The sequence below is a fragment of the Harpegnathos saltator genome, unplaced genomic scaffold (assembly GCF_003227715.2).
Source record: "Harpegnathos saltator strain DR-91 unplaced genomic scaffold, Hsal_v8.6 scaffold202, whole genome shotgun sequence".
Taxonomy (NCBI): Eukaryota; Metazoa; Arthropoda; class Insecta; order Hymenoptera; family Formicidae; genus Harpegnathos; species Harpegnathos saltator.
This window is the reverse complement of record NW_020229987.1, coordinates 1175653-1192500: the sequence shown is the minus strand read 5'-3', so window position 1 is coordinate 1192500 and position 16848 is coordinate 1175653. Positions and strand designations below refer to the sequence as shown.

The following is a 16848-nucleotide window of genomic DNA, read 5'->3' as shown; positions in this document are numbered from 1 at the left end:
TTAATTCGAAAGATACGACAACGTCGAAATTTCGCTCGCTTTATCAGAGGCGGCGTTGTAACCCTCGGCTCTCAGATCGCCACGAGCTCGCGCGCGCGCTTTTATTTTCGCTCGCAAGCTAAACGCGACGCTACGCGCCGCCCGACCGACGAGGTACCCGAAATTCGAATTACGCGTGTGGCTGCCGAAACGTCCAGCTGCGTCCAGCACGCCGTCGTCGCACGCACACACGCGTGCCCGTCGCTGCATAATATGCTGCGAACGATGATTACGGATCATCGTACTTACGGCGAGCCGTAGCGGCGCCGAGATTACCGGAGGAAATTGAAATCAGATAGCAGCTTTGCTCGTCCAAGTGGCGGTCTCGTCCGCGCGTATTTGCATACGTACGGATACGCCTGCGCGCGCACACGCGACTCTTCTGCTTTTCGGATGCTGACTTTGCAAGTCGCGATTTGCGAAAATGTACGGCGCGAGCCTCTCCCCCTCCGCGGCAAACGGCCTCGTTACGGAAACGCGAAGTTACAGAGAACACGTCACGGGGCGGCTAACTGTTGCTATTAACGCTAATCTGATTTTATGTAAGGTCGTTTCTAGTCGCAGCGGAACCTGTTGCCCGGCTTGAAACATTATACAGAGTGTAATACCGATATTAATATCAGTATCCACCGCGATAACCCCCCGAGTATCAGTGAAGATCCACACCTTTCCTACGCTAACACGGCACGACACTCCCCAATGGCGAAGAACTTCACGACCGTTCCGGTGCCGTTTATCGTTAATGATTTAGATATTAAGAATATTGCCGCTATTATCAGGACTAATAAACGTCATCACAGTGGCTTGTACGCCGCGGACGCTTGGCTGCAAGCGCCCCTGTGGCCTAATGGATAAGGCATCGGTCTCCTAAACCGGGGATTGTGGGTTCGAGTCCCACCAGGGGTAGAAAGTTGACTTTTTGCCAAAATTTTCTCGAAGCCACGAGCGCTCCGGTATCGTCGCGTTTTTGTTTTTACACATGTAAAAAATGTCTAACGTAATTTCAATCGATCGTAGCAGCACCCGTTCTCCTCCCCGAGGTGCATCCACGAAAACGCGAGTGTATCTACAGACGTACGTAATTACTGCAATTCCCCAATGTTGTTTACACAAAAGACATGGGGGCGGGAAGATGGGAAACACAGCCTGTGGGGAACGGAGCCTGAGAATGAAGTCTATGAGATCCGAAGATTGGGAGGATTTAACATACGGGGGGACTTATAGGGTTGAAGAGGCGGAATCTGATAAGCCTTTTGACGGACGTGAATCGATTGCCGCGTATCTTCCGTATACCTGTCGCCGGGAAGTTCAGGGAAGCCGATTTAATGGCTCGTCGTGCCGTTGCAGTTTATCGCTTCGTACTGACCGAAATACTCTAATCAGATTGATAGCCGCGTAAACGTAGACTGGGTGGTCCGAGTGGATCCCGGCGCGAGGCAGAAGATTCCGGCTCGGGTTAATCGGTCACGAAAACATTTCGAGGGGTTGCTCGTGGAGTTGACTTTGGTCCCGCGATAAAATCGATCCTCCCAGTTCACAGAAGAGGGTAGTAGTTATTATCGGCCGCAACCGTCTCGTCTCAATGCCCGGAGAGGCCTGTAGTGGTCTATTTTATTGGATATTCCACGAAGATCGGCAGGCTTTCCCCTTTATGAGTGTCATAGGTCACGCGTTGTAGACTTAACCCACGATTTCTAATACGCGGCCCATACTTCCTGCAATTCAATGAGATATCCGAGAGAGATTCCCGTCTCTCTTTAATGCGCCAACTGCACCTCACGAATATCGCACAGCGATCGCGGCACGGTACGTCGCTTCGTCGCGCACGTGCACGGAATGAACGATTCAAATGTAAACTGGTCTTCTGACTTTTTGCATCGGGTAGGAATTGCGCCTCTTGCCGATCGCCCGATCGCATTCAGCGGAGGATCAGGTATGAAATACGAGAAGTTAATGCGACGCGATATTGCGACCTGCGTTTCCTCGTCGTCGCTTTTTCGTCGCGTGAATTATCACTCCCATTATATATCCCTCCGCAAATCGCGCGAACACGTCCTAGTTTTGCCATGTTTGGCGCCGACGTTCTTCGCGCGATAGCATTATCGGTCGCTCGTTCATCTCACATACTCGCGCGCCGCGCTTTCTCTATTTCCGGAATCGTGTTATCCGCTCGTCGATAGCGGATCGTTTCTTTTCTCTCCCCGGGAAAAAGAAAGAGAGGGAGTTTTGAAGAGAGGGAGGGGGAGAGAGTCCGCGCGCGTCGGATCTCGATCCGATCCGGAGGAGCGCCGCGAGGATAAACGGTGCGGTCGAATCTCGTGCGAACGCGATAACGATTGCCGGGGTCCGTGCGATGCCAACGAGAAGGTGGGTTACGTGATTTGTGGTCGCGCGAGAGAGGATCTCGTCGTCGTCGTCGTCGTCGTCGTCGTCGTCGTCGTCGTCGTCGTCGTCGTCGTCGTCGTCGTCGTCGTCGTCGTCGTCCATTGGGAGGGACGTTGCGCTAGTGTGCATTCGGCGCAGGCAGATCGGTATCTGCGTACACGCTACGTACAAGTCTGGTTATGCGAGGCCGGATCGTGTACACCGTCGATTTCTTCGGCGAAATAAACCTGTTCATCGGCCCTCCGGCGGGCTACACGTTCACCGAGATTTCGGGAAAATCCCGTCCCTCCGGATGGAAGCGTTGACATATCAATCGGACAGGTTGACCTCGCGAGAGAGAGAGAGAGAGAGAGAGGGGGGGGAGACGGTCCTCCTTGACATTCGGTGATTAAGGCTCTCTCGGTGCAATTAAAGGCCGAAAATTAAAATTCTTCCGACGTAGGCACGTAGGCTACACTCGGAATAAAACCGCCGAGACGATCCGCTTTTTTTCCTCTATCCGTCCTCACCGTTCGAAGCCCGATTCGTTCAAAGACTTATTTTGCACGGCGCGGTCTCGATGAGCGAAGAAGAAGAACTCCCGCAGGCACGTGCAAGTCTCTCCCGATCCCGCTTGGCTTAGGCGCGTTTAGTTATCTCGTATCTCGCGATTGCAGAAAAAATGTTGCCATCATCCGGGAGCGCTGGCAGGTTGCGTGTTACGTGCGCGAGCCACCCTGAAATTATCGCGCTGCGCTCTGTTATTAACCGATTCGGCACTTTTCTCGCGGCCGTGTTTCGCCCACGTCGTTTTCGATCTCTCTCTCTCTCTCTCTCTCTCTCTCTCTCTCTCTCTCTCTCTCTCTCTCTCTCTCTCTCTCGAGGCGCTCTTAACCGCCCATGCTCGAAACGACCGGCGAGTCGCAGCGCGAGCGAATTACCGAGGATTCCTCCTCGCGGAACACGACTACAAGAGAACTTAATACACCTCTCTCCCTTTCATTATCGCTAAGAATCTTACGTAACACTATAAAGATATAGCAAAAAGAGAAAATTACGCGTACACAGTATACTTATTGTCACGCAACTTCGCGCGCGCGCGCGCATACCATTTTCACCGAAGCGGAATTCGCGCAACGGAAACAGCGGAGCCCGAAATTTGCAGAATTCGTGCTTGTCTCCCGACTGGCCGCCGCCTCCCATCAGCCGCGTTCCCGGCAGACGAGAGCCGAGATCGTTATTTATTACTCCCTATACTCCCTATATACGCCGTGTGCTTATAGTAACCGTCGTATACATATGTAAACTCCGAAAATGGGAAGGGGGCCGAGGGGTGAACCAGGGCGCGGCCCACGCCGACGGCGGCCCTTAAATCATAATCCTCTCAAATATTCAATTACACCGGCATTGTTTCGCCGTTGATGCATAGCGCGGTAACACGCGATGCACCGGCCTCCACCTTTGCATGCATCCACTTACGGTGCGATACAAACCGCGTGTGATAGCTGTCCGTGTGTATGTGCGCGTGCGTGCGCGTGTGTGGGCCACAATGTCTAGTACCCACAGCCGTACCACCACCCACACCGATATCGGCCCATTAGCCGAGTAATGGGTACCCGGTGCGTCACGTCCCACGCGCTAACGCTAATTTCATGGTGGTTTAGGAAGCGTTAATTAATTTAGACGAATCGCCGTGCTCGCTCATTAGCATTAACTCATCGGCGTGATGATGGCCGAGGACGTGGGTCGCGCCGTGGCGTGCGATTCGACGTGGCGCGGGGGGGGGGGCATCTCGTGCGTGCGCTCCCCGATGCGGTAGGTATCGATTGTATCGTGGGGAAGTTGGCTGCCGCGCGCGCGCCGGAGACAATAGGATTTTTGCTTCGCGCGCATTTATCAGGGGCGGCGGGGTATTGTCAGAGGGATGAATAACAATGTAACTACAGGAGAAATTCATAAGACGCGGCGCGAGGCGCTCGCGGGTCGCTTCAGGACTTTGTTCTCGGATAATGCCGAAGATGGAATCTTTCGAATCTGTGTTATCGTGAATTCTTTGTTTGGGAGATTTCCAAGACGCGCGGCCTCTGTTCTCTGGGAGTTTTCTGGGAAATTAGTAGTTCGGAGAAAGGTAGATATTCTTCGTTGAAGGATAAATGAGAAACGCGACAATGATGGAGAGCTTCGAAATAGAAAACGTTCAGCCCGATCGCCCCGGAGAGTCGAAGTTGTCCGGAAGTGTCACCGTCGCGACCCCGAAGAACAGCTGATTGGTCTTTGCGCGATTGTCCCGGGCGCGTGATAAGATTTATACGCGACCGCGATGGCGGACGGCCAAAATTTCGGTCGACTATTATTATTGTGGGACAGACAGGTGTTTTGGTACGGCTCGCTGCAGTTCTGAGACTTTTGCGCTTCTATGTGATGTCTAGATCTAGCAAACGCTTACATTATTGTTTCTCTCGCGCCAACGCTAATGTTACATCGTAAACGAAGCGTGGAACTTGAAATTCGGATGACCGAGCGAGCGCAACGAACTCTAACGTGCGATGCAAGTTAGACACGATGTGATAATAACGACACATTGATTAATACTCGTCCAGTAGTCTCGATTCAATTTTGCTCTACTGAGATTCGTATGCAAGAATTCCTGATGAATCATGTAGAAAGCGGCAGAGTCGACGGCATAGGCATCGATACGCGGATACGAAAGAAACGTGCAAAAAGGTATCGTCAACCTGCGCAGCACTCTGCAGTTTATTTTGACTACAATTTCTCCAGCAAGGCGCTTGCAAGCGCGATATCAGCGCGGTACTCGCGTGTATTTTTTGCAGACGCACGTAGCCATGTCTCAATTGAAAGTATCTTTGATTAACGTTCTGTACGCGGGTAATCTGACACGCGATGTGCGCAAATTGATTATAAACATGAAAAACGATCAAACGTGTACGTTCACACCCACGCCCGCGCTCGGCCGCGCGAACGATACTATCGTGCTAATCAGCCTGCATTCACGTGCACCCCTTACGGACTCGACATTCTTATCCCGTACCTTATCGTCAGATTATCATTTGGTACTGTATTGTATCCGTACGAGGACGATAGTGAAATGTTTAGCCGGCCCGCCCACGGCGGCTAGTCGCAAAAGTGCGAAAAATGCCGATGCTCGCGCGGTCGTGGACAAGCGTGTAGAAAGTAGAATTAAGAAGGCCGAGCATCGATCAACCGAAGGAAATGCGAGTGAAAATCCACATCCGGCATGTTACACTCAAACCCGTACTCGGATCACCGAATCAAGTTAGGGAGGTAGAAAAAAGACGCCGATCCAGAAACAATCGAGACTGAGACTGTGTCGAGTGTGGGATTCGTGTCGCCTTATTATCCTTTATTGCTCGAAATCCCGACAACTTTTTTATTTACGCGGCTCTCTCTCTCTTTCTCTCTCTCTCTCTCTCTCTCAAACACATCTCATGCTTCCTCGAAAAGCCCCCTTGGCCCTCTTAGAAAATTATCACACGCGGGGAGGAAAATACATAATCGGGCAGGAAGAAAAAAGCCGCCTCTGTAAGCCGGTAATTTCCACACCTTTGTGAAATTACGCTGTCTCGTAAACGCCACCCGCTGGCGCGTGATGTTACGACTGGATCTACTTCACATTAATTATCCTCCCTCCTCGACTTCCTTCGTGCGGCATCGACAAGCGAAGCGGAGCGAAGCGGAGCGGAGCGGAGCGCGGGGGTATCGGGTGGCATCGTGTCGGCTGTAACACGTGCACACACGTGCGCAGGGCTCGACTTGACGATTTCTCGGGGCCCTTAATCGTGTAGCGTCGAAGCCCCTGAATCTGATTTATCGGTTATCGCCGATAATACCTACGAAGGGTGTATACGCGGCCGATCCATCACTCTCTCGCGCGCTCGAATTATTCGGGATGCATGAGCGACGCTGTTGCCGCACACTTCTCAGAGGACAAGGAGCAGGAAGGGGGCAAGGGGGAGGGCTAAGAGTACATAAATGTACATAAATGTTGATGTGAGTAATGGCGCGCACGTTGTGCACAGGGCGATCTCGGTAAAACGGTCTTCGCGTAATGGATGCTTATGAGGCATACACGAGGAAAGATAAATCGCTCGAAACACATGAGCATACGCGAGTCGCTTATTTCGCGAGCGATATTTCGAAAATTTATTCGTACCTCTGGGATAAATATTATCAGCACCTCGGCATCGTCCTAACGAACAAAGTTAATGCTTCGTGTTTTATCGCGCGCATCATTCCCCCCTTCCTCCCCGGATGAATCTCGAATAGACTTCATCGCGGGGCAGATCGTGACTACGGAGTCACTCGACGCTAAAAGTTGAAGTATCTCTGATCTTTTGACAGTGTAAAGCTCGTTTGAGAAATCGACAGAGGGAGGGAGCAACGACCATCCTGAGGCGTCCTGTACACCCGACTGGAATTCGCGTTGAAATAACAAAATATACGGCACTCGCGTTCTAACGAATAATTTCAATAGTCCAATTAGCGCGACGACGGCGACGACGGTGAAGGGCGCATCGATCATAAAAAGGGTTGATCCAATTACCGACCGATATTCGGACGTGTAAACTTTTTCCGTTAGAAAAAAAAATGTTTCCGATCGAGCGAGAGTCGGTCCTGCTCTCTCTCTCTCTCTCTTTCTCTCTTTCTCTCTCTCTCTTTCTCCCTCCTCTTCCTCTCTCCGCGTCTCGCATACACGCAGAAGTCCTGCCATAACGAATCTCGGTCCAGAAGGGCTTGTGGGTATTGTCGATAGGGACACCTCGATAGAAGGTGGTAGTAGGAGGATCCGGTCCATTAGTTACCACAAGTCGCTCGTCAAACAAGCTCCCGCATACGTAATGCACGGCGATAACGTCGCGTCGCGTCTCGTAATAACGCATAATCGGGTGATGCGTTTCTCCCCGCACTCTTTCGTTCTCGCCGGAGGACTATTATTCGCCGGTGAAAAAATGTTGACAATTCGCCTGAGGCTGTGCGCGCACCAGCCAAATCACCTCATGACGTTGAGATAAGTTTTTAACGTTGCGTAGTAGCGAGTGAATTTTATATCGAACAGCCCTGCCGTTTCAAACGTTTCGGGAATTTCGAATTATTCACTTAAAGGGGCAAGGATTAATTACAAGCGCGTAAATATCGGGCTTGGATGTGTCGCGCTGTGTGTGTGTGTGATGCTGTGTTTTGTTTGAGAAATAGATTTGTGTTTTCACACGGCATATATTAAGCCGAGCGCGTCTACATTTCCTACGAAGCTATTTCAGACTTGTCTATCCTTAATTGATGCACTCGACTCGCGCGTCATTACAAAAGATACAAATAAATTGTTTAAACGATTCGATCCGGGTGAAAGCTTCGTCCGGGACAGAATATCGGACTCGTGTGAATCGTATTGGCGCGCGAGCACGAATCGATTCGTGCGTTGTCAGAAGTAACGAGCAACCAGTTCGCCGTTGCGTTTTGTTTTCAACTATCTTCGGTTATCTTTACGCGCTCGTGATAATTGCCCGCGAAGAATAATTTGTATTTCACATTAATCGCGAGTGCGGACGTGCGCTACTCCGCGCGTAGAACGACATTTTGGCAGTCTTGCGGACGTCCTATTCTCGCCGAATTCTTGGCAGCGACGCGGTCAAAGAATATCTTCGGGATTCTCGTACAAGTCAGCGCGATGCTGGGACACGGTAGACCGTTTCGCGGTAGATTATTGCTTTTGTCTTCGTCCCTCGCCCCTCCCCCCCCGTCTCGCTGCTCGTTATGTAACTTGACTTCGCGCGTTTCGTCGCGGGTTAAACTCCGCGACGAAATTTCCCCTCGGAAGAACCCTCGACGCGTTCCTCGGTCTTTCGCGCGGAACCAAACTCGCGGTAAGCGCGATATTTTTCCACCTTTCCCGAATGCGTAGTCTGTATACTAACGACACGCTCGTGAAACTTATTCCGATAAGTTACTTCGTCCAATTGTCTCATAAATAACACGAGACCCAAACGCGCGCGCGCATCTGTCAGGAACACTCGACTTCCCGGCGTTCTCACGTGGTAATTGATGGGTACACGTGCAGTTAGGTGCGGAAAGGAAGCTTAGTAGGTACATCGCATTCAGATTAGGGTATCTCACGGTAAAGGGCCGGGTGCGTCGCGCGTCTGCGCTCGCAGACGCAGTCCGGACTCGAAACGCGGGCGTGAAGCGCCGGCTATTTGTCTGTCTCTCGTTTTGTCGACGATGGGTCCCGTCCCTAGAAGGCGGCATCCGCGTCCTCGGGAACGTATGATCGATGAAACGCGTATGTCAACGTCTCACTAGCGAGCACCGAACGATGTCGTGTCTGAAATCGAGCCGGGAAGTCTCTCAGCGCGTTGTCGCGGGGGAACGTTGCGAGGAATCGTCGGTAAATGTCGTGCCGACATTTTTAAGGAGGGTGCGCGCGCTCCACATCTTCGAAATCAATTCTTTTTCATATTAATTTTTCAAATTAATTTTTTTCGAAATTAATTTTTTTAGAAAAGACGAGCAGAGAGGTAGATGACGATTTAGATGCACGGGATAGATTCTGTTTTTTTTTTTTAGAAATGAATCGGCGGTATTCAAATAGAATACACATACATATTAACGTTCAATATTGCACAATTGAATGATATTGGTTGTCTTGCCAAGGTTCTAAATTTGTAAGCTTAAACTTTTGAATGGATTTGCTAAATTACTTTGTGTCGACGCCGCTTGTACGAGTGTAATTATTTTTTATACAGGCGCGTTATAATTTTTCAAATAATTATTCTATCGATGTTACGTATAGAATCGGTTAAACGTAACTTGGTTTACGGCGCGATTTCCTTCGCCCGCAGTGTCTACCTTTTCGGTAGAATCTCTGGGATTCTCGGGCCGTAATAGAGACGTTGAAAGATCCGGACTGGTTAAGCCGTGGTCGTATCGACTGTGTGATCGTTCGGAGGGCGTGGTGTCGATACACTGGAAGATCGTTTGACACAAAAGCCGATCCGCTTCCTCCGGGCCGTGTTATTAACTCAACATATCTTCACGTTCGGTCTCACGATCGAGAATCGAGCGAGATCAATCGGGCGCCTTCATTCCTGACGCTCTCGAAACTCCCTTTCAAACGTGCCGAACAATTTATTACTCTTTTACTTTCTCCGCTATCTTCTTCCCGCGGCTCTCTATATATCCGCCTGCGGATGATTCGCTATCGTCGAGCGATAGCTCAGAGTCACTGGGCGCAACGTATGAGCTACGTATGAGAGCGAGTAAAAGGAAAGAAATAGACAAATCTTTACACGAAATTGTGTCGACACGTATAAAATTTTGCATCTTTTTATCTCACAAAGACATAAAAGGTAGAATTTACATGACACAAGCATGTAGCATATAACGGTAGAAGAAAAACGGGCACCACTATCGCCACCACTTCGAAATGCTGGGGAATCGGTACTATTGTGAGAAAAGGGACAATGCTGGGTTGTTCGGTGAAAGATGTCATCGTACGTATCTTTCGCTTGAAAGGAAAAGCGGACGGGACAAGGGAGAAAAAGAAGGCCCGTTACACACACACACACACACACACACACACAGCGCACAGCGCACAGCGACTCTGAAAGGTCAATGAATGGAGAGTCTTATTGCAGTCTCGTGCAACTTCACTACACATGGCCCATTCACACACGTGCTACGCACGGCGCGTAGCCCACGTGACACGTGACAGCCTTGACGTTCCATTCAGCTTGGCGCCGCCGCGCCGCTCCGAGCTCTGACGGTGAATTTTGGGTTAGCCTGTACATACCTTGCGAGGTTTCAAGGCGTGCACCAGCTTCGGTCGTAAACACTGCTGCGCCAAGAGGAACGTGACGGAAGCGGCGGCCAACAGCCCGGCACCCTTCTGGAACTTCCTCAGGCCACTGTCGACGCGCCACGAGGCGTACGCACGCGTGACATCGCGAAAGTGCCGTGCGAACGGCGACACGCGTCGCAACGGACGAAGCAACGTCGCCATATTCGACACGCGTGGCTAACGCATGCGTCGTGCTCGCCTGTGTCTGCCTACAAACGTCAGTATTTCCTGTCACAGTGTACAGTGCCGTAGCGAAGAATTTTTCCTCCCGGGACGAGAGAGGAACGAGAGAGAGAGAGAGAGAGAGGTTCACGAATCGAACCTTTTGTGAAACTTATAGCTGAACATATTCGGTTCAGACTTTGATGGCCTTCGGTGACAACTCTGATTTATGCTCGTGTAGATTTATTCTTCTCCCTCGATTGTGTTTTGATAACGTTGCGAATCAGAACCGTTGACCGCTCGACCTAGTTCCTTCTCGACGGGAAAAAAAGGAGAGAGAGAGAGAAAGAGAGAGAGAGAGAGAGCAACAGAACGGACAATTCAAAGATTGTCAAATTCTCTGAGGATGAAATTATAAACAACTTGAAATAACGGTTAAGAATATAACCGTTTTTCAGTCCCCTGAAATCCCGCTCTTTCTCGTAGATTTAGCCCGATTTAGCGATCTGATCGATACTCGAGACGCGAGGAATAATCCAGTGGTGTGATTGCTCCTTCACGTCAGAACTCGATCTCTGTCCTTCGCGAGACGACTCTTCGGAGCATGCCGTAATCACGCGTTAATTATGATCGCGCTGGATGGCACATAACCACGTGAAACAAGTCGAGGCTACGCGATCGGCCGTGCAGCAATCTTGCTACGTCATTGCGAAAGCATCGAGGACCCGATGATTTAGCCCTATCCCATCCGCCCTTTTCCCTCGCGTTTTGATCTATTTTCCGTGTTTTTAATCAAACGGTTTCTCTGTGTCCGCGCGCGACGGATAATCCGCGCCGTTCGTAGCGTATATACGCAGGCCGAAATTATCTTCAGCCAATAACTCCATACTATCATCCGGCTCAATCATCCGCGGCGTTTAAACGGCCGTGTTACGCACTCCAACTTGCGCCTATAGTTGCCTGGCTGGCAGCCGGTCAAAGTTAGCCGAAGAAGTTATAAATCGTGATGTGAGCTGATCACGAGAGCTCACTTCAAGCGTAATAACAGTGTAATAGCGCGTGAGGATTATTTTCGGTGGATCCAACTGCTCATTTGCGAAAGGGACAATATTGTTCCGCAAGTTGACGCATCCAAGCGGATGACGACTCTTCTGCGTGTTTATCAGAGGCAATTTCGTCGAAAGAGCTCGCGGATCTCTTGCTCGCTTGGGAACCCGTTTCTCTCGAGATTACACGTGTGATACGTACACACGTGTGATGAGTTTGCTCGGCTCGGTTTCGGCCGAGCGATACATTTGTTGCTCGCGATTTTTACGATGTCGGATTCGTGCTCGATTCGGGGGAATCGAAACGTACAGAGTAATTTGGACGGTTTAAGGATTAATCGGCGATTGCCACAAATCGCCGGCGCGACGTGCCCGCGATGTGTTCCTTTCGCCGTTGTGTAGATAGGAATAGAACTGAAGAGGGTCGCGCGGAGACGAAGGACGTTACGTAACGGGACAGAGGCTTCTTCACCCACGTCCCGACGTCGCGTGACGCAACGCGAAAAGAGTTCGTTCGAGTGGCGCGAGTGCTAAAATTACACATGCAGGCTAATACACACGCCGGTGTTGCGCTCTTAATGCGTATCGACGTGTCGTGCAACCGCGTTGAACCCCTACTTGGATTCCTTGTATCTCCCTCTCAGAATAGTAGTCCGCGATCTTTTCCGATGCTAAACATTCCGCGGAAAGTTCAGTATATACCTTCTATATCGCGCACAAACACACAAACACGAGTTATACAATACACAATCCCGGATAAAAATTGCGCACACGGTCGCGCAAGATTTGAGAAATAACACCTAAGAAAAAGTATTCTATTTGTAAAGTGATTTTTCCCATAGTCTCGTACTCTGAGCGAAGCCTTTTACAGGAAAAGGAACTCCTCTCTCGACAAAGCGATTACAATGAAGCATTCACCTCAAATTTATTAGATATCATTCTGTTGTCCTCTTATTTCAACAGGATTTCCTCTTCTACTATTCTCAATTAATTTTCTTTTTATACGAAGAGGAATATGTCGATTTGAATGTCGGTTTCTTTTGTTCAGTCATGCTCTATCTCCAGACGTGAATGAAAAAGTAACCATATGCTCATGGGTCAGAATATTTTTTAAAAACGCTTTTTAAAAAAAGAGTATGTGTGTTACTGTAACATATAACGAAGATAGTTTACCCATATTTGGTCAAATACAGTTTACAATCTATCGCAAGAAGTTCAATAATATATTCTTTCTTTTAACTATGTTTCATACAATTGGTTATGATGAACATTTTTGTAGCTATGAAGTCCGTAACAAAATTGATTGGAAATTTATTTGTTATGATGATTTTACTTTATTCGTGCCTACTTATTGCAGAACTGGAGCCAGAAATACATCTATTATTACTTTTCGCTTCTACATTATAATATTTTTTCCAATTAACGAGTATAACTAGTGAGAATAAAGTACAGTAAGAATAAATAATAATCCTCTTAAAAAAAGATCAAATAATCTGTGTATAAGAGGAAATTTATATTAAAATCAATAAGATTTGCATTATATATATATAACATATAATTCCTCTAACTTTCAGAATAATGTATTTATAATGTTTTTCTCTTAATCTTAGGGAAATCCTCTTGAGGCCACGTGTAAGAATAAAATCCTCTAAAATTTACATGATTTCGCTTGTTCTGCAGTTACTTTTTTTTTGGGTGAACGTAACGACATTTTTATCCATCAGAGATATTCCGTACAACCGAACCAAAGCAATTCTCAAAGTCTTACACGTATAATATTGACTTGAAACACGCTCTTGAATAAAAAGACGAATAATGAGAGCTCAATGCTATAGCGGGTTAAAAAGAGGAGGAGATTGAAAGAAATTATTTGCCGCGGTATATTCCGTATAATCGTTGCGTAGTGGGTGGAAGGGAGGGAGGGAAAATAGTCCTTGGTATCCGAGTGCACAAACAGCACACACAAACTCGCGGATTAAGAAAATACACTTGGAAACTGCGGCGAGCTCGCTCGCTCGCGATCCGCCGGGTAAAAATTCATTTGACTTCATGCCGCAGCTGCCGTGGTCGTCGAGCGCGTACCGAGCTCTGCAACTATCTCGTCGCATATGCAGGACAAGTACATCGTAGCGACCGATTTACCGGGAGCGCGAGGCAAGCGTTAGATTTCTTGTCGCTCTGACGTGAAACGTCGCATCTTCAGGTGCGAAGACCGCTGCGAGTCGAAATATTCCCGACAACGACCGGCCTTCATCATTGACGGAAACGTGGCTTTGTGCTCGCGTTTTTACCGAACAATTAGCCTAACAAATTATTCGACAACTATGTACGTTTGATCAGTGATTATCAACGTACCGAAAAATAAAACAAAAAGTGATCGTTCCAAGTAGGAGAATTGAAAATCAGGTTGCAGATGAGATTATTGACAATCATTATTATGTTGAGTCTGTCACCTGCGACATTTCTCGGACACCCTGTATGTAAGAGGTAAAAAATTGAGCATATCGTGAGAATTGCCCCAAGATGTTTAGGAATTACGGATTCCGGCACGACGTCCTTATAAGGCCTCCGTATCTGCGGGCTTTATCAGCACGCTGGTATCTTCCCTAATTTGAATAATCAAACCCGATACAGCCAATCGACTTATGCTGAGAACGCGGCGGAATGATGGCAGCAATGATTCCGATAAGGGCGCGGGGTGGTATCATCGATATTCACCTAATAAAGTTTGATAGAGCAAAGTGCTCCGTAATACCACCTGTACCACCTGTCTTTACTGCTTGATAAGGATATAAGTGCAGCCCGAGGTTGGAAATGTGCGGGATGCTCCGTCGTCGGCGTATCGATCGTGATGGATATCTGCGATAATGAGTGAATGGCGCTGTGATCTTGCGCGCGAAACGTCGCAAAATGTACGTTTCATCGCGGCCTCTTCAACGGAAGATCGCAAAGATTTATGTGCAGGCATATTCTATTAGCACGATCTCTTGGTAGATCGTGGTTTGACTGAGGAATCACCATTCACGATTATTCAGAAACCGATATGAACCTGGCAAACAATTTAATCGAAAAAACAAAAAATTCTCAATACGGTTCGATTGTACTTCGTTTGTACCCGTTTGTACCTCCCTTCGAATCGTTTGTATCTCAAAAGAACCTCTCAAAAGAACGGAAGTACAGAATTTTCAAAAATCATCCAACAGGTACTTTCGTCAATTTTTGAGATATCACAAAACGGCCAACGCCATTCGAGAAGAGAATCGTTTGTACCTCAAAGGGACCGGAAGTATGAAAGTAACTTTTCGACATATTTTGAAGATCCTGTACTTCCGGTTTCTTTGAGGTACAAACGATTCGAAAAGAGGTACAAACGGGTACGAACGATTCTCTCTCGAATGGCGAGTTGGCCGTTTTGCGATATCTCAAAAATTGGCAAAAGTACCTCTTGGACATTTTTTGAAGATCCTGTCCCTCTTTTCTTTCGAATGGTGTTGACCGTTTTGCAATATCTTATACTTGCTTGCTGGCTACTTTTCCCTCTCCCCTTATCTTTTTACGCTTCAAGGTACAAACGAAACAAAAAGTGGTACAAACAGGTACAAATGAAGTACGATCGAACTGTATTGCGAATTTTTTTTTTATCAAGTTGTTTGCCAGGTTTACATCGCTCATCCAGAAGCCTCGTGGCTCTTTCGTACAGCGATTACTGGAATATTTCACGCGAATATATATATTTTCGCTTACATCGATACTGCATTTTTCACACGTACTTTGTGCATCGCGCAAAGAAGAACGGTCGGGTGCGCTAGAAATAGCTTGTGCTAAAACAGATATTACTACATCACGCGAGTCTTCGTCTGAAACGTAACGAGACGATACAGATAAACAAGTAAACAGGTAGTTTAGATTACATTGAGTGTCCGATATTCATGCTGTAAATTAGAGCTCAATGCGAATCTATTTGCTCTCGCGATTACACTCCGACGAATCGCCGTCGGTCGCATTGTTCCCTACGCTGGACTGTCGTAATAACGTAGCGCCAGCAAGGGTTAGCGAGGCCTGGGCGCGGAAAACCTACGATCCCGATTGTGGGCCCAATTATGAGTAGGGCCGGCGCACGTTTGCCGTGCTTCGGCGGCCGTGGGTCGCGGCCAGTCGGGCCGGAAGACGTTTATTGAAGAACGTTGATTATAAATTGAAATACGCGCGTTGGCCGGGCCGAAGGTCAGGGTTATGGTTATGTTAATAGCGAAGATTATGATTACGGTCATGATCCGTAAGTGGCTAACATAACTGCCACGATAGAGCGAGAGAGAGAGAGAGAGAGAGAGAGAGAGAGAGAGAGAGAGAGGGAGGGAGAGGGAGAGAGAGAGAGAGAGAGAGAGAGTTCGGCGATATACGGAGCAACGGAGGAATGGCCGCGCGCGACGCATTAGATATGCAGGCGCTCTCTTATAAAGCCTTATAAAACGGCCGGTACTGCTTGTTCTGCGACGCAGTAAACATTCCCGAGCTCATACGTGGAAAGTTGGCGCGGTATTTACGCGCACTATAAAACCGAGGCTCTCACTCTCGCGAGTTACGGCGCGGTACAATTATTATTAATATTCGGGACCCGTGGACGAGAGACGTGTACGATTTTCTCTCGTCCCATTCTCTCGCTTCTGCAGATAATTATAACACACTCACACACGCGCGTGTCCTAATATCAGCTGAGATTGTTACATCGAGACCGAACTTTCCAGGACTACATTCTTCGGGAATGCTGCGTAGAGCTCATGTTATTCAAGTCCTTAGATCCGAGGTTGCGAAGTCGCGGACGGAGGGGGGAGGGGGGATACCTTGGTAGCAACACTTTCAACTCTGATCCGAGGTGGATGAATCGCGCGCGATCCCGACGATATGGCCGCCTGGTGTCCGGCGATGCGCTTTTTACTCGGAAAACACGATTATTAAAAGACAATTATATAGGGGGGGCACGAAGATTACGTAAACACAGGGTAAGAGCGCGGACAATGCACCGCAATCTGCGCGATTCTTCCCGTGCGGCAGGGCGACTTTTATGCCTTATCGCCGCATCGATCATTCATTATAGTACCGGCAACAATGGAGAGGAGAGATGCAGACAACAAAGGGGGGTGTGAGTGCTGCTCCATATTCTCTATTTCTGCGCGGCTTGCGGGCCACGAACGCGCGCACGCGCGCGCGTGTGTGTGTGTGTATGTGTGTGTGGGTACATGTACATGTGCGGGCCTAATAGTTTCCGGCGTTCGGCGCGACCGCGCGCATGTATTTTACGCTTGTTTACGTCCCGGCTCGATGCCGATGAGCCGTTTACTTTACATTAAGCAGCGCGCGGTCCTA

The 16848-nt window shown here is 48.6% G+C and overlaps 1 protein-coding gene and 1 non-coding gene across 4 annotated transcripts in view; one reads left to right on the top strand and one right to left on the bottom strand.

Moving 5' to 3' along the window:
- Window positions 1–10463, bottom strand: part of LOC105186469 (Mitochondrial calcium uptake 3) — a 27581-nt gene extending 17118 nt beyond the window's left edge. For all 3 annotated transcript variants that reach the window (XM_011146697.3, XM_011146698.3, XM_011146699.3), the window contains exon 1: window positions 10229–10463. In XM_011146697.3, the coding sequence (XP_011144999.1) occupies window positions 10229–10438 (210 nt within the window). In that variant the 5' untranslated portion in view covers window positions 10439–10463. The remainder of the gene's footprint in view (window positions 1–10228) is intronic.
- TRNAR-CCU (transfer RNA arginine (anticodon CCU)) lies at window positions 873–945 on the top strand. Its single transcript has one exon. It is a non-coding gene; the product is annotated as a tRNA-Arg (tRNA).
- Window positions 10464–16848: the final 6385 nt, after the last annotated feature.